The 27,870-nt window shown below is 32.5% G+C and overlaps 1 protein-coding gene across 4 annotated transcripts in view; it reads left to right on the top strand.

Moving 5' to 3' along the window:
• Positions 1-2,935: 2,935 nt before the first annotated feature.
• LOC143053816 (protein tyrosine phosphatase type IVA 2-like) overlaps positions 2,936-27,870 on the top strand; it is a 35,417-nt gene continuing 10,482 nt past the window's right edge. For 2 of the 4 annotated variants that reach the window (XM_076226606.1, XM_076226605.1), the window contains exons 1-3: positions 2,936-3,092; positions 12,495-12,984; positions 17,223-17,315. In XM_076226606.1, the coding sequence (XP_076082721.1) occupies positions 12,874-12,984; positions 17,223-17,315 (204 nt within the window). In that variant the 5' untranslated portion in view covers positions 2,936-3,092; positions 12,495-12,873. Of the gene's footprint in view, positions 3,093-9,105; positions 9,238-9,448; positions 9,616-12,494; positions 12,985-17,222; positions 17,316-27,870 lie in introns of those variants that run through there. The other 2 variants (XM_076226607.1, XM_076226608.1) reach the window with 2 other exon arrangements.

Below are 27,870 nucleotides of genomic sequence, written 5' to 3'. Positions count from 1 at the left end.
TAAAAACATTGATTTACAAAATTTTAATCTGCTAACCGAGTCCCTGTGTTATACAGTACACTGACTGATATATTACCTTTTAGTTTATCTTTACTTATGGCGACTACGATAAGTTATTCCCACAATTTCATCATATCTATTTTTACAAATCAATACATATTGTTTCTTCAACCATTTTCAGAGAGATATATAATCTAAAACATTCCGAATCGTTAGACATGCACAGTCTATAGCCTACACACAGCTAGCCCACAGGGACTCGGTTAGCAGATTAAAATTTTGTAAATCAATGTTTTTAATTTATTTTTTATTATTTCCTGTCTATTTGCATTACTATATTAACGTATTTGACGTTGCCATCACTATTTCTTTGTTTTCTGGCAATGTGCAGTTTACTATCCATATCAATATACTGAAAAAAACCTAAAGGGATCTAAGTCGCCATCTTGAATTGCCTTCCCTACTTTAGATAAAAAATAATTAAAAATATTAATAAATTACTATAAACCTTACAACAGCCCTCATTTTCTTCCGAAAATATTCTTCTATCACATGCATATTTTGATTTGTGGATTAACAGAACCCTTACGCAGTTTCAGTTGCATTCGTGTCAGAATATTCAAATTTCCCGGCGAAAGCAACGTATCATTCGGAAACTTCCGGGTTGATGCGTTTACTACAACGATAAATCCTTATAAACAGACGAGTGCTGTCCCCTAACTTCATACCTACGCCACACCAAGATATCTTTCATATAAATTAAATATCAAACAAAAATGTCTTTGAACAGTTAGAGCATGTATTGTTTCAATATCAGATTATCCTCCTATCCTTCCGCCCATTAAAAATATCAAATGATTGTCCCAAACAATCGGGTTGTATTTCTGAGATCTTCTGACATCGTCCTGATATTTTTCAAATCATGGATTTATGCAGTACAACACTTATATAATCAGAGGAGTATGTATGTATATGGAAAAGGGGCCTACTGATTGAACTTCATACATGCATGTATGATAAGTTAATATACTTTTTCAAAGTATTACTTCAAGTTGACCTACCAACCGGCCCTCCCCCTTTTTTATATCCTGGTACTGCTAGTAAACCCTATAAATCCCATTGAACGTGTCAATATTTTAAGTAACTTCTTCATTTTATTGATGTGTCTACGAAAAAGTCAATGATTTATGTTACCCCGTTTGAAGAAAGGTTCTATTCGTTAACATGGTTAATAATTTAGCGCTCGATATGTAATAATAAATCAGGGGACAGCACTCGTCTGTTTATTAGGATTTATCGTTGTAGTAAACGCATCAACCCGGAAGTTTCCGAATGATACGTTGCTTTCGCCGGGAAATTTGAATATTCTGACACGAATGCAACTGAAACTGCGTAAGGGTTCTGTTAATCCACAAATCAAAATATGCATGTGATAGAAGAATAATTTCGGAAGAAAATGAGGGTTGTTGTAAGGTATATAGTAATTTATTAATATTTTTAATTATTTTTTATCTAAAGTAGGGAAGGCAATTCAAGATGGCGACTTAGATCCCTTTAGGTTTTTTCAGTATATGGATATGGATAGTAAACTGCACATTGCCAGAAAACAAAGAAATAGTGATGGCAACGTTAAATACGTTAATATAGTAATGCAAATAGACAGGAAATAATAAAAAATAAATTAAAAACATTGATTTACAAAATTTTAATCTGCTAACCGAGTCCCTGTGCTGTATAATATGGTTAGAACTTGACAGTCTCCCAAAAATGTTCTAGACAAAACGCGTCTGTCGTGCACCATTTCATCTATGATATTAAAAGTTTATTTTCATTTAAAAATGCACCAATGAAACTTACTCCAGCTAAACAGTAACCAATGATATATATAGAATTTAGTTTCGAGTTCATTCTGTGTGAGTATTCAGTAAAAATAAAGTCCGATCTAAACTTGAAAACAATTGAAAGCTTTATAGCTCTTCGATTCAGTTGTGGACCCGTCCTATACTATAACAGATTTTATTTAATTTTTAAGCCAAGCACGAGCTAGATGATCGGGAAGTTTCTAACGACCGTTACCGGCTAAACAACCCTCGCACAGTCGGGTAAGTACGAGTATTAAGGTAGATTATCTGTACACCGCCATTTTGGAATAAAAAAAAATAGCAGTACATAACCGGTCTAGTGCTTTGCTTTAATCTGCAAATATTTAGTCAGATTAGCAATTTATGTGTAAGACAGTTCGTTTAGATAACCAGAAACATAAGTGATTTGTTGTATTTTATATGTGATTTATTGTATTTTATATGCTGTTTTAACAGATACCCATGTGTTTTTTTTCTCTCGATAAGGCCATGTAAGAGGAGGTAACTCTTATAGTAATTTTTTTAATTGATTGTAATGCTAGACATAATATTTATATTTTTACTTGATGCAAGAAAACAAGTTTGGTGACATCACTTTTATTTTTTATTTTTTTAAAGCAATATTATAAAACTTATCTTCTCATATTTTATTTAAAAGTGATCAAAAGTTCTATAGGTTTCTTTTTATTTAAAAAAAAGTGAATAATCTAAGTCAAATTTGGTAATTTTGCACTACTCATAGCTAAACAATAGCTCGGTGACCTAAAATTTTGATGAATTTTACCAGAATGCATGGCTAATTAATATCTATTTTAACAAAGTATAAGAAAATAGGAAATCAATGGTAATGATAGACCTTAATACAATCTGCAAATACAAATTTATAAAATGCTTTTATTCTATTTTCTTCGTATGAGCTTCCTCTATTAGCATATTTGCTTGTAAGTTTGCATTAATTTAACGTTAATTTAAATTGGTGACTTGTCATAGCTTCGTAATAATTAGGTCCCTGTTCATCAACAAGTGACTCACTGGTTCTTAGTCACATCTGTAAATCAATATTACCCCCCTTGTGCCCCAATGTACTCGTGACGTCACACGTCTGACAGCCATACTTGCTTGAGCGGTTGTGTAGAGGTGAAAACATTTAGATTTCCCATTTTTCTGTACCGTCTCGCTGTAAGAGCGAGGTAAAAGCGTTGAGTGCGATCAATGTGCAGGAATATACTGGTAAGTTGAATTGTCAACTTGTCTTTCATTGAAAATTATTTCACAATCACGAGAAACGGATCCCAGATGGGAAATTTGTGTATTGCCCATTCATTCATCTGGTGCGTGTTTCATGCGTAGGAAGCGAAATTGAAAGTTAAAATTCATATTTTTATAAATTACACAATACCTGATGAATATTGCAGAAATATGCTCCCAAACTAAAACTGAAAAGATTGGTGTTTGATTCCATTTTCTTGGTGTTTTATTATTTGTTTAGTGAAGTAGGGAAAAAGTCCCAAATCTGCGTCGAAGATACATTTGTAAACAACAATGACCAATTCTGATTTTACTCCACTGGATTCATTGATAAAGAATTTCACATTTTGGGACTTCTCTTTCATTACATAATTGACCTTAAGTTTTTATGATTGCACAATATAATCCTTGTATGTCATAAATTAATGTGAAATCAAATGTTTATAAATGCTGTGCCAAATATTTGAAGTTTAACAAGAAAATGTTTTATTTCAAAATCTGTACTTGTTTGATATAGCCTGATCATTTGGCATTCATCAGGTAAGCACTGCTATTTTAAAAGATAAAAGTAATATCCCCTTTTCATTGTAATTAATACATACACAACAAAGGTACTCGTGGTACTTGTTTCTGTCAATGTTGGGTTTGCTACCCACACCCATACAAAAAACCACATTGACAGAAACAAGTGTGATTTTTCTTAAGGGTGTGGATAGTATCCCCGCTCCATTGACAGTAACAAGTGCCTGTGATACATGAGTCAATAACATGTGCAAAAGTAAAATTGAACTTTATAATATTTTCAAATGGACTTATATGATTCAATAGTCAATCATGCTTTTTTTTTAAAAACACAACATTAACTAACCGAGTTATGTTAAGATAGTTGCGGGTCTTTTGCCATCTTGGGTTTCAAACAACAGAAAATAATCATTCGTCATTTAATCAAGCAGTGATATTGTTGGCTATTTTCAAAACTACCTCTACCCTTTTTTATTGGGAAAATATGCGTCATTTTCATCAAATTGGGAAATTTAAAATAAACCATGAATTTGACTGAAACTTCAATTTACAGACCCATTTTCAAGAGTCAAACCCTGCTTTCAAATAAGACCCAATTTTGTCAGTGATGATACATAAATAGACCTTCAAATGTGCACATATAGTCATTTTAGGCAAGAAAATTGTGTAAATGAGTGTTTTTCAGTTTGTATTCATGCACAATTACTACTGAGACTGCACCGTTTGGGAAAATTTTAAGCCATTTTTTTTTCAAATTGGGATTCTTCTCCAGGGGAAAAAGCCTTTATTCTCCACTAATTTAAGGCAAACAATATCACTGTCAAGAATCATAATTTTTAATGAAAGAAACAAGTTTGAGGCAGTAATGTACTCTTTTTTTTTATGTAAATGAAGTAACTTTTTTATCTTACTACTGCAACTGATTTTAAAATGCAGACAGATTTTTTTACAATGGGAGATAACCCATAATTAATTAATATAGAGGAATTTATACTAGGTGGGCATCATATTACCCTGGGGGTAAAATAGCCCAAAAACTAAGATTTATCATGCCCACCTGTAGTAGAGAAGTGATATTATGTTTGTTTTCTGGTCTGTCTATTTGTACATTGTATTAGGTAAAAAAAAATTGTTTCAACAGTTTAGCATGAAAGCATGGTTAGATAAACTTGAAACTTAATACACATGGTCATCATAGTAATTATGATGTGAACTCTGAAAACTAATGTCAAATAAAGGTTTTGACCCAATGACCATAGAAATGTGATATATAAGGAAATTATTACATCAGGTGAACTTTCAATGACAAATTACAATTTTGTCCCCAATTTCACAGTTCGCTGAACATAGGCACATGTTCTTCAAGTGCTAAGCTCATTTACACAACAAATATTTAAGTCCCATTGTCATAATTGTATTTTCAGTTTCATAGTTATATTACTAAATGCATACATTTAACATAGATAAAATGGAGACGTTAAGATTCATTTTCTGAGAATAAAATGAAGAAAAGAAAAAAAGATTTCAGTAGTTCACAATTCACTATTTTTTTCTTTCAGAGTTCAGTATTTTTGTGATTTTACTTTTTTTGTTTACTTTTTTTACTTTCTTTTCCCCTTGTAATTCTATGTAGGCAGAAGATTTTGGATACCTTGTTTATTTCTCAGCTTTGTTTGAATCAATTAAGATTTTGGATTTTTGTGTACAGTGTATTGTATTAATTCGGGGTATTAACAAATTTGTTAAATGTAACCTCCATTAACAATGATTAAACATGTATAATCACATAGCTAAATAAACAGCCTTTAGGGGACAGGTCACCTACGCCTTTAGAGATAAACAGTGTGATAATTGTAATGCTGTATAATTAAACAAATCTATTATAAGGTGAATTTATCAGTTTATTGATTAGTGATGTATTGTAAATGTATTAAAATTGTGTAAAACATTTTAGCTACATGTACAATGTATAAACAAATATTGTTGAACTTTTGAGTTTTTGGATCAATATCACTACCTTAATACCTTCTCAATTTATTATCCTACATGTACATAACAACTTTATTAATAAGTGCCAGACAAGTTAACTTATTTATTAGAACATTGTCCTCTGTATGTGTTGAATTTGTAGTTCATGGATTTTAAGACTGAAAATTGCTGCTTCAAGTCTGGGTATGTTCTTTCTATATTTTCTATCTGGACTGCACTCTGTCCAAAGCCAAGCTTATCCTAAAACAAGGCTGTGATTTATTACTTGTTTAATATTTAATATGTTTTGGCATTATTTACATTTACTGACTATCTATTGAATACTCTTTGTATTTTGTACATGTATACTCTTTCCTCAATGGACAATTATTATTTCTGCTAGAATCGGATATTTAAAGAAATACTGAAAAGCTCACATGCATTTAGGTGATAATTAATATAATTATTTAGGGGGTTAAGACTGAAGAGCTGAGTTGTAAACAATGGTTGTAATATCAGTGTGTTTATCTACATGATACACCATGAATGTCATTAGTCTATAGTAGTATAAGTCTAAACGATTTGGATGTTACAGACTGCTATAGTCGTGATAGTGCTATTGTTAGTAGTAAGCCACAAAATCTTCCAATGATAACTGAGTTTTTCATATTTCCTCCAAGGATACACATATTTACAGGTAAATACCCTCAATATTGTTTATTTTTCTTACATATTTTTATTTTAATTTTTCGAAGGACCACTGCAGAGAAAATTTGGTTAAATGTTTGAATAAATATCTGATATATGAGGGGACATTTTGTTTGTTTTGATAAAGGTCATTAGGTTACATACAGGTGTGGCTTGTTTACCTGAAAGTCTATGTAAACATGTTATCATTTTGTGAATGAAATATTTTCTCCAGGTATGTGATATGTTTTAAATAGAGATCAATTAAATGCAGCAGATGTCTTTTTGTGAAGTGGGGAAGATACATGATTATCGTGCTTTTTCATTATAATGCTGCTAAGAGATGGCAGAGACATAATATAGATACCTCTGTTATGATATCAGTGACGGATAACATCAAATAATTGGGGATAGAATGAAGTTGTCCTTTCCTCAATGGAGTTTTCTTTTTGCATACTTGATTTGCATAGTATTTTTGGTGGAAGAAGACTTCAAAAATTGTAATTATATAATTTCCCAAAACTATGTCTACATGTACATGTATGACCTATAGATTTACTTTCACATTAAGCCTCAGAAAAAAAACCCACATTTTAATCTTCTTTCATGTGTACAGAATTTATGAAATAGGACTTCACCACATTTCATAAATATGAGGAAATTATAATGTGCTACTGGAATTTTCAGTTGACATATTGTACATGTATAACCACATATACATCAACAATAAATATGATGTTCACAAATACATCAAATAGTTTAATAACCAGTCGTGCTTAAAAGTGACATTCCTTCACTTCAATATAGGAGAGAGGACATTCACCCCTTCATCAGCAGTACAGGTGGATTAAAGTGGTGTGTAGTTGTTCATGTTGTATTGATTGGTCTACAGATAAACCTTGATTGTATTCACTGCATTGTATGGCAGTGCACTGTCTCACTATCTGCAGTATCGGGCTGTCATGTAATTGTTGTTTTCCTTTTATGGGCATTTATTGTGAAAATGTTAAAATGTTAGAATGGCTGTAAATTAAACTTTTAAATATGAATAACTTATTATTAGGATGTCGGAAGATTTAACGTTTAAAAATATTTAGTATTAATATGTAAATTTAAATGATGAATACTAGATATATTACAATTGTGTGTATACAGTATCTGGTGTTTTTTTTTTATTAATGGATAATAAACATAGGGGCGGATCTAGCGGTTGAGCCATTTTAAAAGGGGGGTTCCCAAGAATCCCAACCCAGGATAAAGTGGGGGGGGATCCAACTATATGTCCCCATTCAAATGCATTGATGGTAGAAAAATGGGGTTCCAACGCTGTGAACCCCCAATGCATTGATCTTAAAAAAAAGGGGGGATCCCCTGGATCTGTCACTGAAACAAAATACAATATTGTGCAGCACCCATATATCTTAAGTTTATGTCAACTTTCTAATGCAGAACATGTGACGTGACTAATCATGTGATCTTACTGCTTGGTACAGAATGATATTATCTGTACATCAAAGAAATTCAGGTTTGACCTAGTTAAAAGGACATCCATGATGTATTGCAAATTTAATGTAAAATGTAAATGTATTAAATCAGACTATAAAATCTTATTTATATTGTGTGTTTGAATGTGAGGGTTTTAAAAAGGATTTGAAGCAAGTTGTTTTGTTTAAATTTGAAGAAAAATGTTAGACTTTGAAATATAAATATATATATCTGTCTTGTGAGAAAAAAAGTAGAATGAAATGGATTATTATCAAACTGTATAAAATTTACATGTTGGTTATTTACAGTGTGTACACATATATCATGTGTATAAGAGGTAATCTGGTTAAAAGTGAAGACACATGTCTAATTACCTACATGTACATGTATGAGCTACAATGTATTCCTTTGTCATGAAAGTAGCAAAACTGGACAGTATAGAACAGTCTTCACGCTGAACTGCTAAATCTACAGTCCCGCAGCTCAATTTTTGAAAATTTTTAGTTAGATTCTGTTGGCCTGTATGTTTGATTTTTACAGGCAATTTTACCAGCCTAGGCTGCCACTCGTCGTGAAGACTGATAGAAGATACCTTATTTAGGATTTGCAAAGAGCCAATACAAATAATAGATTAACAAACATTCCATCTACATATTAGTATTGTTACATGTCTGAAAAGGTACATGTTTAGTAAAAAAAATAATACTGACTACATCAAAAGACTGTCAAAAAAAACCTCAACATTTCTTAGGTAACATGTCAAGTGATGGAATAACCAGGATAGACAAATATATTGTGGATTAAGTAACAATATTTACACTAGAGTGCATTTATACATTTGCTCATCTTGTAGTAATTTGCAGTGATATTTTGCAGTTATACATGTATACTGTGATGTTACTGACATATAAGAAAATGTTATAAGATATACATCATTATTATATCAATGAGACAAAAAACCTATGACATAAAAACAAGTCAACATTCTGTACCTTTTGTGGTTGGTACTTGTATATAAATCTATATAGTCAAACCACATCTTATTTTAAATTTTATATGGGTTGTGGCATCACGATCTTCAAAAAACAAATACACAGCATGCACATAAAATTTAATTCATAAGAAAACCCATGAGTAGACCAAATTACAGTAACCTGCATGGAATAGTGACATAAGTTTACATTTGATTGATGTTAATATAGGTCTGTAAAGGAAGGAGGATAAATCGTCAGAAAAAACCTCAACTACAGATAAACGTGTTTGAAGGTTTCAAAATGATTGTTAAGAATGTTAGTAGGTGGCCTGTTACCTGTACAGAAATTGTACCTGGAAAATGTATCAATGGGATTTAAATCTTTGTCTTCATTCATGACCTATTTCATTTCTTTCTGATTTTCTCACAATGGAAAAATGTGAGTGTAAAGTTTGGGGCTGTGGATAATGAAATTGTCTATATCCTGTAAATGTAAGTTGATAAAATATTTGTATTTCTCTTGTTTTTGTAAGTAAGGGTTGATTATTGGTCAGAAGTTGTTTATTAAGGGAAAGTCTGACGTGCGAAATATTTATTATGTATGTGAACTAGTTACCAATCATTGACATTTTATAATGACCACCTCCGATCACAAATATACATAGACATGATATTATGACTTTTACCTTTTTCCTGTTGTTTCATATTCACACAATACGTCAATATGTACAGCTTTAAACTTTTAAAGCTTAACATGGGTTAAAGTGGTACGTTAAAACAAAATGTGTTTTACTTTGTAAACTTCAACAATTTTAATTCAACTTTGTAAATATATATATGCAAATTTGGAAATTAATATTGTTTAGTTTGGTAAGTGTTATTTATATTTTTACATCATTTCCAACTTTTTCAAAAGGCAATATTATTGATGTACTTCATTGTCCTACTTTTTGTACATGTACTTTCATGTACACATTGGACTAAGGGTCACACATAGTATACACACTTAAACACATGTAGATTTTAAGTTATTCTGAAGAGTGCTGGATAATTTATTTTTGAAAAATAAATGTTCATACAATTTACAAAAATTGGAGGCAAGAAAAAAACGTTTATGTGAAAGTAGATCAAATGGTACCATGTGATCAAAAAGAAAAACAATATTACCAGGAATGAACAAAAAGAAAAACAATATTACCAGGAATGAACAAAAAGAAAAAAGAACTAACAAAACCAGCAAACACCACTTAAAACTAGAATTTTTAGTAACATTATAAGATAAGAAAAGATAAGATAAATTTTATTTTCCAAATTATAAATCCGGGGTGAAACATGTTGCTCCAGAAGGGTCAGCAATAGATCTCCCATTGAATCCATCAGCCTTTAAAAGGTTTCTTAATTCACTGCTGCTCATGTGTTTTAAAGACTAAGAACTTTATTCTAATCTTGTCTGATCTTACTGATGGGGATGGCTTTATATCTATGATAAAAGCTCATACTTTACATGGGCCGTGGGGATGGTTTTATATATATGATAAAAGCCCATACTTTACATGGGGATGGTTTTATAGGATAATTTATCTATGTTTGATAAGATCATTACTCTTGCATCAGACAGGACTTTCAGAAGATGTCTGGTGTCATTTACCTGCATTTAAATTACCTGTCTTTATACCAAGACATAGATCTACAATATCCTGGTTTTACTGTAGAAGTAGGGTACACGGTAGTTTAAACAAATAAGGAAGTACTACCAGGAAGTCTTATTAATGTAACTTGTAAGGAGATGTTCCAAAGTACTTAGACTTAGATACATTTAGAAGATATTTATGTAATCAAGTGTTGCAGCCTTCTTGGTAAATTTTTGAGTCTACAAGGCCAAAGCTCAATTTAAGGTGGATTCTGTTGGCTTGTAGAGAAGAATTTTACAAGCCTGGGCCGTAGGACTTGTGGTTAAGCGTAAAGACTGACTGTTGGTACATGTAATTAAAAAGTTTGAGCAGTAAGATGGATTGCAATAAAAACATTACGAACTGCATTAAAAACTTCGTTTCTTTTTCAATTAGATATATTTATGTATATTAAACTTTTTACTGCAACATACATTGTACAAAGATCCTGTTTTATAATCTGACTAAGCCTGCTTGCAAAAGAAAACATATATAATATATTAATGTATATTTAGATCAAAATCATGTCAGTAAAAAATCAAATTATGTCATTATTAACAACAATATATTGGGTCACAGAAAATCTTATAATCTATATATGCATGCTGTAACTCTGTATGGATTGAAAAATATATACATAATATATAAAACTGTCACTGCATTGAAAATTGAATATTATATAAGATAGAAATTCTGGAAAGGAATGCTTTTGTTCAAGAATAATGTCTTTATCAAAAGTGATTTTGCAGAAGGAACACCTTGTGTACTAGAATATTGTAAAACCAATCTACTTTTGTTTTTTACCTTATGTATTGTATTAGGAAAGCTATCTACCTTGTGTATTGTATTGGGAAAACTATCTACCTTGTTTATTGTATTTTGAAAGCTATCTCTACCTTGTGTATTGTATTGGGAAAGCTATCTACCTTGTGCATGTTGTGTATTGTATTGGGAAAGATATCTACCTTGTGTATTGTATTGGGAAAGCTATCTACCTTGTGTAAATTGTATTGGGAAAGCTATCTACCTTGTTTATTGTAATTGGAAAGCTATCTACATGTACCTTGTGTATTGTATTGGGAAAGCTATCTACTTTGTGTATTGTATTGGGAAAGATATCTACCTTGTGTATTGGTATTGGGAAAGATATCTACCTTGTGTATTGTATTGGGAAAGCTATCTACTTTGTGTATTGTATTGGGAAAGATATCTACCTTGTGTATTCTATAATTGGAAAAGCTATCTACCTTGTATATTGTATTATTTGGAAAGTTATCTACCTTGTTTATTCTATAATTCGGAAAGCTATCTACCTTGTGTATTGTATTATTTGGAAAGTTATCTACTTTGTGTATTGGATTATTGGGAAAGCTATGAACCATGGGTATTTTATCATTGGGAAAGCTTTCTACCTTGTGTATCAGATAATTGGGAATGTTATCTTACTTTTGTATTGGATTATTGGGAAAGCTATCGACATGTAATAATCTAGTACATACACTGCACACAATGTAGTAATTAGTAGATATCCTCTCATTGTGTTTTGTTTTCTTAATGAGGTCATAGTATGTTGGCTTATTTTCCATCAGTACAGCCCACTTTCACAATATCCAGAGATATTCTATAAATATACATTCTGAAGATAGTTTGATAATATCATGACAATTAATACAGTCTTATTGAGATAGAAAATCTAATTAGGAAGACTTAGATTTTTAGTCTGGACTTAAAAAAAATGTTTACCTAGTCTTTTTATAGGCAATGGTGATGTAAATAAAAGCTTAACTTATATACCAAGGTCATCTTCTTCTTGAATCAACTTCAGTGTCAGTTTGTAATGTAAACATTAAGAACATTACAGCTAATAAAAAACACCCCTACTACATGTACACTCTTCATGCATGAATGTAAATTTATTCTGTTTAGAACCATGAAAGGTAGTACATCAGTAGTCAACACTTGTTATTTTCATACATAAAAAAAAATAGTTTTCTAGTTTGTAAGTTTCAGTTACTTATATTGAGTTTGATATGTAGCTTAAAATATGCATTAATTCTGATATATTTTCTCTCTTTTCAGTTTTTTGGAGTACATGGTCATACATTTATGGAGTTCGTTACAAACAGCGGGGACTATTGCCAGGCACAGCACGTGTAAACTAAACAGTCATTTACTGTGGTGCTTTAATCATATGTTCTGTGGCAGTATCAACACACTACGTTGGATGGGTTAATTTGACGGATAAATTCCTCGACAGGGAAATTCTGCCGAAGTCTTTCATTTCTGCTTTTCCTTGTATAGATCGTTGGATAAATAGATCATCGTTGGGTACATTTTGTTCTCACTTTGTTTTATGTGAATTTATTTATTTTGTTCCGATTTTAAAGAGTTTATTTCGTTGTACATTTGTTGACGTAGAATTCTAAGGTGACGCAATCTCATTACGTAAACAATATCTATGACAAACATGAAGTCACGAAGACCAGAACCTGCGGAGATTGAGTATAAGAACATGCGGTTCCTAATAATGGATCGACCAACAGATTCAACTATGGATAAATTTATAGAGGTTTGTTTAATCAATATCTACATGTACATGTGTTTATAGTGTGCATTCCTTGTTTCCGATATCATTTGTCTATGCCAATGAAAATCTGTTCAGGAAAAGTGAAAAAGATAAAAAAAAAATCATGTGTATAAAATTGAGAATAGAAATGGGGGAATAAGTCAAAGAGACAACAACCAGATCAAAGAACAGACAACAGCCGAAGGCAACCAATGGGTCTTCAACGCAGCCAGAAAATCCCTCATGCTGATGAGTTGTTCCTCAGCTTGCTCCTAAATACAATTGTGTATTTGTTAAGTGAAAATGGAGGTCACACTAAACTCCAAAACATATAAATTAACTAGGATGACTACATAAAAATCATGTGTAGACATGTAAATACATAACCAAAAAAAAAAAAAACCAGGAGCCAAACCTTCATCACAGACAAGATATCTCTGTTACCTTCCTGATGGCTGATCACATGACTATCAGATAAAGAATAGGATGAGTGTAAATAGATATTCAATGGTGTAGTGTAATAATTTTATCAGAAAAAATCTTTATCTTATAATATGCTTTAGGTTTTAGAATAGAAATTGTTATATTTTAACAACATGAAGTTATAAGACACCCAGACTTATGATGACAATACTGGCCAAGTATTGTAAACATATGTCTTTTAAGTTGGCAGTCAATACAGGTCAACAGTATATATGGTATATATATAAAGAATAATTTAATACAAAGCATAATCTTTTTATCCCGTAATATTGGCCAATGGACGTTGCTAACTTCAACTGCCAATTATATATTTTCAAGGCAGCTGAATTCAAGTGCAACATATACATTGAGCTGCAAAAGTTTCTTTCCAATTTCACCTCGATAGATGCACGCTTGATAAAGCTTATTGGTCTAGTGAAATATTGCATTTATTTTCATCATTTTGTAAATATTTTAAACATTCTTATATTTACATACTGAATAGTGTATTAAAATTACATTGTTAGGCAATGTGTATATATATATACCATATACAAATGTATACATGTCATTTTTTTAATTTGACTTTATTTGAGATGTACTATATTTAGTTTTTGATTGCCACTTAGGTATCTTCTCTTTCTTTTACATCCTTGTTGTATATGATATTGATAGATTACCATATGGATATCTCCAGGGATTCTCCACTATCTTTTACATCCTTGTTGTATATGATATTGATAGATTGCTATATGGATATCTAGAGGGATTCTCCCCTATCTTTTACATCCTTGTCGTATATGATATTGATAGATTGCTATATTGATATCTACAGGGATTCTCCCCTATCTTTTACATCCTTGTCGTATATGATATTGATAGATTGCCATATGGATATCTCCAGGGATTCTCCCCTATCTTTTACATTCTTGTCGAATATGATATTGATAGATTACCATATGGATATCTTCAGGGATTCTACCCCATCTTTTACATCCTTGTCGTATATGATATTGATAGATTGCTATATGGATATCTAGAGGGATTCTCCCCTATCTTTTACATCCTTGTCGTATATGATATTGATAGATTGCTGTATGGATATCTACAGGGATTCTCCCCTATCTTTTACATCCTTGTCGTATTATGATATTGATAGATTGCCATATGGATATCTCCAGGGATTCTCCACTATCTTTTACATCCTTGTCGTACAAATGTATATTATATTGATAGATTGCTATATGGATATCTCAAGGGATTCTCCCCTATCTTTTACATCCTTGTCGTATATGATATTGATAGATTGCCATATGGATATCTTAAGGGATTCTCCCCTATCTTTTACATCATTGTCGTATATGATATTGATAGATTGCTATATGGATATCTCCAGGGATTCTCCCCTATCTTTTTATACATCCTTGTTGTTTGGTAATTGGTAGAAAGTTGTCTCTTTGGCATTGATACTACTTTTCCTTATTTAATATATTAATAACAACATTTGAAATTACTATCAATAGTTAGGGTCAGTTGTCTCCCTTGAAACTATTTACTCCTCTCTACATAGCTAGGGTCAGTTGTCTCCCTTGAAACTATTTACTCCTCTCTACATAGCTAGGGTCAGTTGTCTCCCTTGAAACTATTTACTCCTCTCTACATAGCTAGGGCCAGTTGTCTCCCATGAAACTATTTACTCCTCTCTACATAGCTAGGGTCAGTTGTCTCCGTTCAAACTATTAACTCCTCTACATAGCTAGGGTCAGTTGTCTCCCTTGAAACTATTTACTCTTCTCTACATAGCTATTGTCAGTTGTCTCCCTTGAAACTATTTACTCCTCTCTACATAGCTAGTGTCAGTTGTCTCCTTTGAAACTATTTACTCCTCTACATAGCGAGGGTCAGTTGTCTCCCTTGAAACTATTTACTCCTCTCTACATAGCTAGGGTCAGTTGTCTCCCTTCAAACTATTTACTCCTCTCTACATAGCTAGGGTCAGTTGTCTCCCTTGAAACTATTTACTCCTCTCTACATAGCTAGTGTCAGTTGTCTCTCTTGAAACTATTTACTCATCTCTACATAGCTAGTGTCAGTTGTCTCCCTTGAAACTATTTACTCCTCTCTACATAGCGAGGGTCAGTTGTCTCCCTTGAAACTATTTACTCCTCTCTACATAGCTAGGGTCAGTTGTCTCCCTTGAAACTATTTACTCCTCTCTACATAGCTAGGGTCAGTTGTCTCCCTTGAAACTATTTGCTCCTCTCTACATAACTAGGGTTAGTTGTCTCCCTTGAAACTATTTACTCCTCTCTACATAGCTAGGGTCAGTTGTCTTCCTTGAAACTATTTACCCCTCTCTACATAGCTAGGGTCAGTTGTCTCCCTTCAAACTATTTACTCCTCTCTACATAGCTAGTGTCTGTTGTCTCCCTTGAAACTATTTACTCCTCTCTACATAGCTAGGGTCAGTTGTCTCCCTTGAAACTATTTACTCCTCTCTACATAGCTAGTGTCAGTTGTTAATGTCCTTATTGTGGTTAATATTGCAGAATAACAGATTAAAGAATTTTGTGTTGATTGATGCACATTTAGTCTAGACTTTGTATGATATAGAGATAGACATATACATATTTATATTGTACAGGTCAATTGCTGTAAACATCATACACACATAAATAAGTCTGAATCTGCTTTTGACTCATAGAGGTCTAAATTTGTAAGTTTTAGGATTTGTCTCCCTTTAATGCAAGATAAATACGACTTTAATAAGTCAAATATTGTTAAGCAAGAAATAATTGACCAGAATCAAAAAGTTGCAAAGATCAACTACTACAAGTTGATCGCGCGATAAGTTATCAAAATTGGTTAACTTCAAGACCCACGCATATTTATAAAAAGGCCATGCATCTAAATCAAATAATGACAACATTGAAAGACAATGCCTTGTCTTCTAAAGAAAAATATGAATGATGGTCTACAAAATCGGAGATAATGTTAATTAACCTTACAATGCAACCACCTGGAACCACACTTAATGAGGAAAAACATCTGTGTTTAGTAAGGATGTTCAATTAGATAATAAATATAGATAGCTCAAGTCCTTGTGAACTCTCAGACAGGTTTTTGCTGTCATAGGTGGTGTACTTTGGCCACAAAGTAAAATTAAGTTTTTTCATCAACATAAATAGACCTATACAAGTCTGTCATTTTCTGACTTAGATAAATCTAAAATTGAAACCACATTTTTATAATAAGTACATGTTTTGACTTCTTTAAGTCAAAAACAAAAATTGACTTGTTTATGTCTGAGCTCTGACAACATTCTGTCTTTGATCGTGGGTTAATGTCTCTTGCATGTATTCTTTTTTCTGAAATTGCATATTGAAATGCAAAGATACAATGTCAATGTATTCCACGTTTCTGTGGCCTTGAATTAGAAAGTCAAAATCTTACAAGTTACAAGTTACATTTCTGGGAACTGTATATATATTATATATATTATATACATATAAAATTTGTCTAAACATCAGCCTAACAATGTTAGATCTGTAAATAAGCTTTCGCATATATTTTGTTCTTCCCTCGCCGGAATTCGAACTCATGCTACTAAGATATTGTGAAACCAAATTACCTTGCACTATATCCTACACGCTAGACCACTCAGCCATATATATACATGTACCGCAAAACCCTTATAAATACATTACGATAGCATATATATGGAATAGAAGCCTCCTTGAGTAATATTTAAACGGTTAAAAATTATAGAACATTTTCAGGAACTGCATAAGAAAGGAGCTAAAGATGTTGTACGTGTATGTGAGCCGACTTATAAAACAGAGAAACTTGATGCCCAGGGAATACGGGTAATCGTAAGTATTTTTTCTTCTTTTATAACCTCCTCTGTTCAGAAGTACATGTATGTGTATTAGTTTCTGTGGATGTCATATAAGTAAGTTTAATATGTAACAAATAACCTTGAATTGTTGAACAAGATGGACATGTTTTGTAATCATTGACCTTGTAATCTCAGGGGATGACTCGGGTATAGACATACTGTATGGTCATTCTTTTAACTTCTGCGAAAGATGGGTGTCCTTTTGGCGATGCAGGATATATAAACATGTTGGTGCTGGTTTAACTTTTTTGTGATTTGAAAAGAAAAAATATGTTCGTGATAGGTCTTTTGATTAAGTACATGCTGTGCAAACACATTTCTTTTTCTTTTGTTTTTCAACCATAACTTGATAGATGTAAATTTGTTTTGGTTGATAGGTTGCTGTTTGCTTGACATATAAAACTGAAGCTCTTCTGTCTTTATAAAACTGAAGCTCTTCCATCGTTATAAAAAACTTTTGTTCAGCAAGTCAGAAATTCATTCTTTCAATTTCATAAAATTTATATGGTTTCTGAGGCCTCTTTAGGTAAATTTGGCTGACCCAACAACATTCTTGCTAGCCTTGGGCGTAGCACTTGTGGTTAATCGTGAAGACTTCTTCCTTTTATTCAGATTTATGAATAGACATTATATATAGACATTATATACAAGGAAATGAACCTAGAAATAAAAACCTTACAGAAGCCATGAGAAATTTTCACCTGAGTAGTTTTAATGTACATGTATGTATCTTAACACAGAGTTTCCTGATGTTCATAACAATACCTTTTATACCATGTATACTTAAACGTAGTCAGATTACTAACTGTTTGTATATTTAGTAGGAGATTGCCCTGTGAATTTTCACAGTTTAATCTTATTAGAAAGAGAACATTTAATGTCGTTTGATTATGTATTTTTGTGTCTGTGCAGGGGAATAGATTAGTATGTTTGTTAAGTACCCAATGACACAGTCTGTATCTAAGGTATGAACATGTAGAATAAAATACATGTATAGGTAATAATCACCTTAACTCAAACCATTAACAACTCTCGGTCAGTTACGTCTGTCTGGGACGCCCATTTATTTGGTGGTACGCCAAAATAAAAATATTTGGGGTTTAGGATTCCTGTACCTACCTAAATAATTACGCCTCAAAATGCTTTTCCATAGTAAGTGTGATTATCACAAGTAGACATTATCACTAAAGTAGTACACATTTTTGGTAAGGGGCCAGCTGAAGCATGCCTCCAGGTGCCAGATTTTCTTGCAGTATTGAAGACCCATTGGTGGCCTTCTGTTGTTTGCCGCTCTTGGGTCTGGTTATGGTTTCTTTGACACATAATTTCCCCATTTTCATTCTCAATTTTATTGTAGAAAATCAAAAAATTCCTACCTAGGTACACTACACTCATGTTTTGGTCTAGATTAAACCATTGTTGTAACTGTCATATGATATGTAAGTTTTGAAATAGTGATAATGAGTTCAAAAATAAAATTCAATGTATTGATCTTGTTTACAAAAAATGTACATTGGTTTATTGATAAGTCAGGAAATTTCAACAATTAAGTTTCTTCAGAAATATTCCCCCTGAACATATGAATCATTGCAACTAAACCCTAAAGTAGGAAATTTTGTTATCCAGTCTCTCTCTATATATATGCTCTAGAATAAATGTTCACAAAAATTTGAAATTAAATTTAAATATTGAATGATATCAAACATTTTGTCAAAATAAAAATATGAGTGACCCAACACCTGAAGTGGTGATTGTGGGGTAGGGTAAAAACGAGTGGATACCGCTAGGTATTCACAGTCATCTTGAAAAAAATGAATATGTCGACAATAAAGACAACAACACTCATGTTTTTACCGCATAGTATCTGTTTATTGGGTCTACATGTTTCGCCTAGTAGATAGGCATCATCAGGACAATTATACAAAGAAATATGACAGTGAAGTATGAATATTTCGGTTTAGCGGTTTAACCGGAAGTGTAAGTTACATAATAGTAGTTATGGTTACGTTATATAAATAGAAAGTGAAAGTGAAAGTAAATTAAAATAGAAAATATATAAATAGAAATGTTAGTGTTTTCTTGAATGGTAACAGCATCTCGTGTGGTTGACATCTATCCCGTTCTGTGTAGTTAATCTCATGGGAGGTCTTTGGTGGTATTGTATGTTGTTATCTAATAATCATGTCAGTGAATTCCAAATTGGACAACACCTCACTGTTCATTCCGTACAGTCAACTGGCTTCGCTCTGGGACCCTCGAGTTACTGCTTCCAATAGCGTAGGTAATGGTGTGAAGTGTATGATCGTCGCACATTTTGGAAATTAAAATAGTGGAAGATCCGTAAATATTTAATTAAGTCTCCCAAACAAAGTTTGGAGACTTATTGTTTTTGCTCAGTTCTTATTATTTTTATTATTCTTCTTCTTCCACTTCCTCTTCCGCCACTTTAAAAAATGAACTTGTCCGCAGCGTTTCTCCAAAACCGCTTGTCAGATTGACTTAGGATTTCATAATATGGTAGACTAATATGTCTAGGTGAGCCATCAATCTTTCGTTTGTGCATTGGGGTCTATTAAGGGGTATTTTGGGGGGGGGGGGGTAGAAAGGAGGAAGGGGTTTACTATAGAACCCTATGGGATTTTATTTTCTAAAATTTTCAAATGAATATAACTTGAAAACTGTTAGTGATAGATACATGCAGTCTTCAGAAATGATTATAGGACAATAGAACAAATCACATGATATACAGGGGGAGTCCCTGGGGGGTCATCCCCACCCCCTTCAATTTGAGAATATGCTTTTATCTTGTAAACGGTCCAGATCCCCACCCCTAAACCATATATATTCTTGAATGGAACGATAAAACAAATCAAATGAAATTAAAGGGAGGTCCCTGGGGGTCATCCCCACCCCGTTCAATATGAGAATATGCTATTATCTTGTAAACGGTCCAGATCCCCACCCCTAAACCATATATATTCTTGTAGGGGACAATAAAACAAATGAAATGAAATTAAAGGGAAGTCCCTAGGGGGTCACCCCAACCCCTCTTGTTTGAAAACTTGTAAACGGTCCAGATCCCCACCCCTAAACCATATATATTCTTGAATGGAACGATAAAACAAATCAAATGAAATTAAAGGGAGGTCCCCGAGGGGTCATCCCCACCCCTTTCAATATGAGAATGTGCTATTATCTTGTAAACGGTCCAGATCCCCACCCCTAAACCATATATATTCTTGTAGGGGACAATAAAACAAATGAAATGAAATTAATGGGAAGTCCCTAGGGGGTCACTCCGATCCCTCTTGTTTGAAAACTTGTAAACGGTCAATATCCCCACCCCTAAACCATATATATTCTTGTATGGGACGATAAAACAAATCACATTAAATTAAATGAAAGTTCCTGGGGGTCACCCCCATCCCGTTCAATTTGAGAATGTACTATTATATTGTAAACGGTCAAGATCCCCACCCCTAAACCATATATATTCTTGTAGGGGACAATAAAACAAATGAAATGAAATAAAAGGGAAGTTCAGAGGGGGTCACCCCACCCCCTCTTGTTTGAAAACTTGTAAACGGTCTACATCCCCACCCCTAAATCATATATATTCTCGTAGGGGACAATAAAACAACTCAAATGAAATGTTGGTCAAGTCCTTGGGGGTCACCACCACCCCCTCCTGTTTCAAAACTTGTAAATAGTGGAGATCCCTACTTGTAAGGCATATATATTCTTGTATGGGACAAAAAATCAAATCAAATGAACATGGGACCATATGAATGGGGAGTTATGGGAGCTTTGTTTGGGAGACTTCGTAACAGCATCCTGTTACAATTACTTCTTGTTATGAGTTGTGTTAATGATTAAAGCTTTTGCTGTGGTTTGGTGTTGAATCTGTAAGAGCTTCCAGCAGGTTTCTTCTTTCTAAACCAGTGGTAAAGTATTGTAATGGTTGAGACTCTGTTAAATCTTGATGTTAATTTTGCGTAGTGTCATAAATTCAGCTAGGTGGTCATGATTTCTTATTAGTGTTATCAGTGGTTGTAGCGGTTTCTTCTTCTCTTGCTCCTTCTCTTCTTAGACAGTGCAGAATCTTGATCTATTTCAAGAAAAGATCGGGAATTTTGGTATTGGTCGGTATTGGTCGGTAGTATCATCCATGCTGTTGGTCGTAAGGTACAACGCTAGTCAAAATGTCAAATGGATCAAAGCGTATTGCTAAATGTTCATATTATTTTAAAAAGAAAAATTCTGCAAAATTTATATACTATGTATTTTCAAGTATTTATAAATTTTATATATTTTGATTGATAGAGTCAAAATTGTTTCATTATCAATTTAAAACAGGACACACATTTAAAAAATAAATGATTTAATATACATTTCCAAGAAATGATTAAAATGGCAGTTGCCAAAAAACAAAATGAGGAAATTGCATTGGTAGTATTTTTGATACTTCATCAAGGAAGTAATATACATATAAAATTTGTATCACTCAGTACCATGTTACTGGACAATCAACAATATAAATCCCCTTCTGGTACCTCTGACTATTTTTAGGACACACAAGGACACCTAATCCTATCTTATTATCCAATGACCTTGTATTCAGGTCAGGAAATATTGACTGGTCATTCAATGACCATGTTATGTAATTGTTGTAAAGGACCTTTTAGTTTAATTGAAATATTTACTAATGTGCTTCTCAAATGTTAGGTTTAATATGTTTCTAGTAAGATTGGGAGATTAACAATTTAGAGTGAATTTAATATGCATGCACTATGGCTATGGCCAAGACCAATGCTAGGCTACATGTCCAGATATGTTAAGAACCAGAAATATTGGGAACCAGTATACATTTCCTGAAGGTTTCAGTTATGTGAAATATAAACATGATATATACCTGAGGACATTTGTGTCTGATGCCTATTAGATATATACTGCTGCATGTATATAATTAGATGTACTTCTACATGTGTATAATGAGATGTACTGCTACATGTATAGCATGAGATGTACTGCTACATGTGTATAATGAGATGTACTGCTACATGTGTATAATGAGATGTACTGCTACATGTATATCATGAGATGTACTGCTACATGTATAGCATGGGATGTACTGCTACATGTATAGCATGAGATGTACCGCTACATATATACCATGAGATGTACCGCTACATGTATATAATTAGATGTACTACTACGTGTATATCATTAGATATACTGCTACATGTATATAATTAGATGTACTACTACGTGTATATAATTAGATGTACCGCTACATGTATATAATTAGATGTACTGCTACGTGTATATCATTAGATATACTGCTACATGTATATAATTAGATGTACTGCTACATAATTTCTGTATCTTGAAAAAGCATGATTTGACAATATTTTCATTAGTTAACAAAACTTGTAGGTAAAGAATGATAGGCACTCATACATGTACAAATTATGGTTATATTAACAATATATTTCCTGGAAATTCTTAAGTTATTGACAAACTAAATGTTCTTGGAAAGGTGTTGGTTAACCATACAACAGTTGTGTTTTTATTGGAAACTCAGACCTGTATATACATGTATAAAAATATGCTAGAATTATCTCATTGAAAGGGATAATTCCTTCCAAAAATTTGTTGGAAGTGGAGTCCCAAATTTATGCCGGGAATAAAAATGTGTCAGTTCAGTTTAAAATTTGAAATTATACTGCATTTGAAGAAGGGTTCTAAATTTAGTTTCAAAGGGAAAAATATATGATTTGCCTTTTTCAACTCGTATTAAGAATGTAAGAGCAAAAGAGTAATTTTTTAGAAATTTTATAATTAAAGAGATTAAAATAAAAAATATATATAGACAAAAGCTGCACATATATTTAGAATTAAAAAAAAACTGTTCCAGTTTATATGAATATGAAAAATGAAAATTAAATAATTAGGTTATATAAATCTTAGTTAGGACTTTCATTTAGTTCTGGTAAAACTTTTGATATTTATCTGTATTCAAAATGAATAAATAACAACATTTGTTTGCTCTAGCAGGATAATGAATATTTAAATTCTTGGCATACTTTATTTTTACTTTTAGTAATGGGTTATAACCTTTTACTTATAAATATGAAAGAGACTAATAAATATTAGATGTGAGCCCAAAATAAAATGGGCATGACTGTTGAAATAAATATACATGTTATTTTTATGAACAATATCACTTGCATAAACATGTAAATGAAATGTGATTTTATATATAAACCTTTGTCATGAATTTCTAATAAATGCTTCCGTATATTACACCTGTCGCCAGGTATTACTCGCCAGGTACTACCATGGGTCGTTTGACCTATATTTACCTGGTACAAGTATTTAAGGACATACTGATTACCATACAAAAGCAAATCTGTCATAATTATTTAAATATAAGTCTTTTGATCAAACTTTAATTTAAATTTAGTCTGAATATTTTGCATATTTTAAAAGTAATGAGGGGCACATATTATACATGTAATATGTCATATATATTATTAATCAAGAGGTTACCATACAAAGTCATTGACTGAGTGAGGAGCACTATCATCTTTCATTCATTGAATATCATGATAATTTATACACAAATTAATGTATCAGTAAGCATGACGTTTAGTTCTTGTTGATTAAAACAGAAAGGGGGGTGGGGGTCAGGTTTTGAATCATTATGGCTACAAATTTCTCCTGAATCTATGGCAGGCTTGATGGCAGGTACCTGTATAGTGTAATTTTATTAGGGAATGTTTGATTTCTTATCTTGGTAAACTTCATTAGAAACAAGGATACATGATAATGTTTTTGTCTAGATTTTTCTTATGTTGATCCAAATTGCAATGTTGTGATCTAAAATTGTTCCATGTGACGAATTGCTATTAATTCATAAACATAATTTGACTGTTGTGACTTATTATTGAGAATAAAACTTTTAACACGCTAATTTTGTGTTGCTTTTAACAGATAAATAGCCAGTGCTTATGTACTGGTTGTGATTTCTACATTTGGATCAATATTACTTCGCAGGTAAAAATAAACTGTAAGGTTTTGAACTTTGAGATAATGTTTTACTTCTAATGATTTGTGTCCGGTCTTGAGGAAGTCCCAGAGTTTCCATTGTCTTTGGCATCAATACTTGGTTCATGTTTGTAATTATGTCATTTTAAGGGGAACCCTAATTGAAAGTCAATGATATTTGGCATACAGTTATGTTAACATTGGTATGATGAAGATGAATTGCCCCACCCTGTAGGTTTTGGGCTATTGACTTCGACACTTTTGCCTACTAGTATGTTGAAATTTTGTCATACTAATTTAAATATTTGTACACATAACTTTGTATGAACAGTTTGTTTTTTTTTTGTCCCAATGACTTGAATTAAGGTTAGCTGTTATCTCTTTTAGTACTTGCGGAAACATCCTTGTCCAGAAATTGATATTGTTATTTTGAAGACAAGTGTTATTTTGATCACAGGGAGATTTTGAACAGCTAGATTATTGAAACCATCAGTTACTATGTACACAACATTAGTTAAAGCTGGTGATGTAAATGTTTACTGTCTGTGTGTTTTGCCAAATGTTATTCAGCCCACCTACACATACATATAGATATATATATATTGACATTGTTACCTATATATTTTTGGCTTGGGTTTCTATCGGACATGGAGAGGACATCAGTTTGTTTACATTAACATTATATACTCTTACATAATTAATTTATACAATTATGTTCATATAATATAGAAGCTAATTAAGGGAAGGAAATCGGTTGGTAATATGTCTTCCAATTTATACTTAATTTGCACTGAAAACTCTCTCTCTTTGGTTGTAATTATTTTGAAGCATTTTTGTCCTGTCTGCCTATCTGTCTTTGAGTGTCCATTGTCTCAGCCTGGTTCAAGTCTTTCAAAGTACAATTCAGAATATTTTATTAACAGTTATGTAGAGCATAGGTTGTAATTCACTAATATGGTCTTTTTTAATGTGCCACCTTGCGGGTTCATGTTTTACTGTCTGTGCATCCCTTCGTCTGTTTGTCTACCTGTCCAGCTTCAGGTTAAAGTTTTTGGTCAAGTCAGTTTTTGATCAAGCTGATGTCCAATCAACTTGAAACTTAGTACACATTTTCCCTATGATATGATCCTTCTAGAATTAAAATTAGAGTTTTGACTCCAATTTCACGGTCCATTAAACATGTGGGACATAGAAAATGATAGTGCATGTGTGGCATCCCTGGATTATCGACTCTTTCTTGTTTTTATATGACTGCAAAAATTGAAAATTTTTTGGTCTTATATTGGTATCACATTGGCGTCGTCGTAGTCGTCGTCCGAAGACATTTGGTTTTCGCACTCTTACTTTAGTAAAAGTAAATAGAAATCTATGAAATTTAAACACAAGGTTTATGACCATAAAGGGAAGGTTGGGATTGATTTTGGGTGTTTTGGTCTCAACAGTTTAGGAATTAAGGGCCAAAAAGGGCTCAAATAAGCATCTTTCTTGGTTTTCACACATTAATGTAAGTATAAGTAACAGAAATCTATAAAATTTTAAATAAGGTCTATGGCCTCAAAAGGAAGGTTGGGATTGATTTTGGGAGTTTTAGTCCCAACAGTTTAAGAATTAGGGGTCAAAAACAGGTCCCAAATTAGCGTTTTCTTGGTTTTCGCACTATAACTTTAGTATAAGTAAATAGAAATCTATGAAATTTTAACACAAGGTTTATGACCACAAAAGAAAGGTTTGGATTGATTTTGGGAGTTTTGGTCCCAATGAATTAGGGGCCAAAAGGGTCCAAAATTAAACTTTGTTTGATTTCATCAAAAAATGAATTATTGGGGTTCTTTGATATGACAAATCTAACCGTGTATTCAGATTCTTAATTTTTGGTCCGGTTTTCAAATTGGTCTACATTAAGGTCCAAAGGGTCAAAAATTAAACTTTGTTTGATTTCAACAAAAATTGAATATATGGGGTTCTTCAATATGCTGAATCTAACCATGTATTTAGATTTTTAATATTTGGGCCCGGTTATCAAATTGGTCCACATTGAGGTCTAAAGGGTCTAAAATTGAACATTATTTGATTTCATCAAAAATTGAATTCTTGGGGTTCTTAATGATATGCTGAATCTAACCATGTATTAAGATTTTGGATATTGGATCATAATAGGTAAATGTCCAATTTAAAATTTTAAAGTTTTTAAGTTTAAGTTCTTAGACCACATTCATTCTGTATCAACTATTTTATCACAATCCAAATTCAGAGCTGTATCAAGCTTAAATGTTGTGTCCATACTTGCCCCAAATGTTCAGGGTGCGACCTCTGCGGTTGTATAAAGCTCAGTCTTCACGACAAGTGGCAGCCCAGGCTGGTAAAATTGCTCTCGGGCCTGTAAAAATCAGACCTACAGGCCAACAGAATCTAACTAAAAATTTTCAAAAATTGAGCTGCGGGCCTGTAGATTTAGCAGTTCAGCGTAAAGACTGAAAGCTGCACCCTGCAGAGCATCTGGTTAAACCAAAAAGGAAAATGTACTATGTAGATTAATTCTATAGTTACTAAGTTAGAGCAAATAAGAGGAATTGTTTCTAGTTTTCTTGAATGAAGATTTGAGATGGGAAGTAACAATAGTGACAAGTCTGAGTAGTTACTGTAGATATGTTGGTTAAGTGCTGTTGTTATTTAGAATAATGATAGACCAATAAACATGACACATTCATTAAATCATTTGTTTGTATATGTACTTGGTGCAAATAACTTTAGTTTAGAACAAACGTATTATAACAGAACTTTGTAATGATTTGTTACATTCTAATATGTTTAAAATTAGTAAGGTAGTTCATGATCAATGTAATATAAGGCCAAATGCAAAAATGTTCTTGGTTATAGGCAAAAATGCCACCATCTATGATCTAGGCTAAGACCAGATATGGATTTAGATAGGATAGGGGGTAGGAGGCCCAGACCCCGCTTTTACTTGGAAAAATTAAGTTGCTTATATAGAAAATCACTGAAGGATGACCAGGCTGGGCCTTCTCTTAGGCAGTCAGTGGATCCCCCACTTGAAAAATTCTATATTCACCTCTGAAAACAATATTGTATATTATGATAATTTTATTTTCTAATGAGTCTGGTTTTATTTTCTGATGAGATATTTAAATACCAATGCAAATTAAAACTTTTGTTACAATGCAATGGAATATAAACTTTGAATGATCAATTTGAATTGTTTGTGAACATTTTGCATGTTGATTTAAACTGTGAGTAGATGTAAAAGTTGCCACCCTATTTACACGGTGTATATTATAGAAGTGTAGGTAGTTTGTCTCCTCCAGTTTGTAGCTGTTAAGTAAACAACATAGATAAACAGTGATGTAAATAAACAAAATGTTATTGTAGTTAATCAACACATTGCTTTCATCAACAGGTCTGCTTCTTTCAATTAGGATGTACTATTGTCTAAAGTCAGTAAACAGTAGTTAAAGGGCAAT

This window comes from Mytilus galloprovincialis, chromosome 12 (genome assembly GCF_965363235.1).
Source record: "Mytilus galloprovincialis chromosome 12, xbMytGall1.hap1.1, whole genome shotgun sequence".
NCBI classification, from domain to species: domain Eukaryota; kingdom Metazoa; phylum Mollusca; class Bivalvia; order Mytilida; family Mytilidae; genus Mytilus; species Mytilus galloprovincialis.
This window is presented reverse-complemented; position numbering and strand designations above follow the sequence as displayed.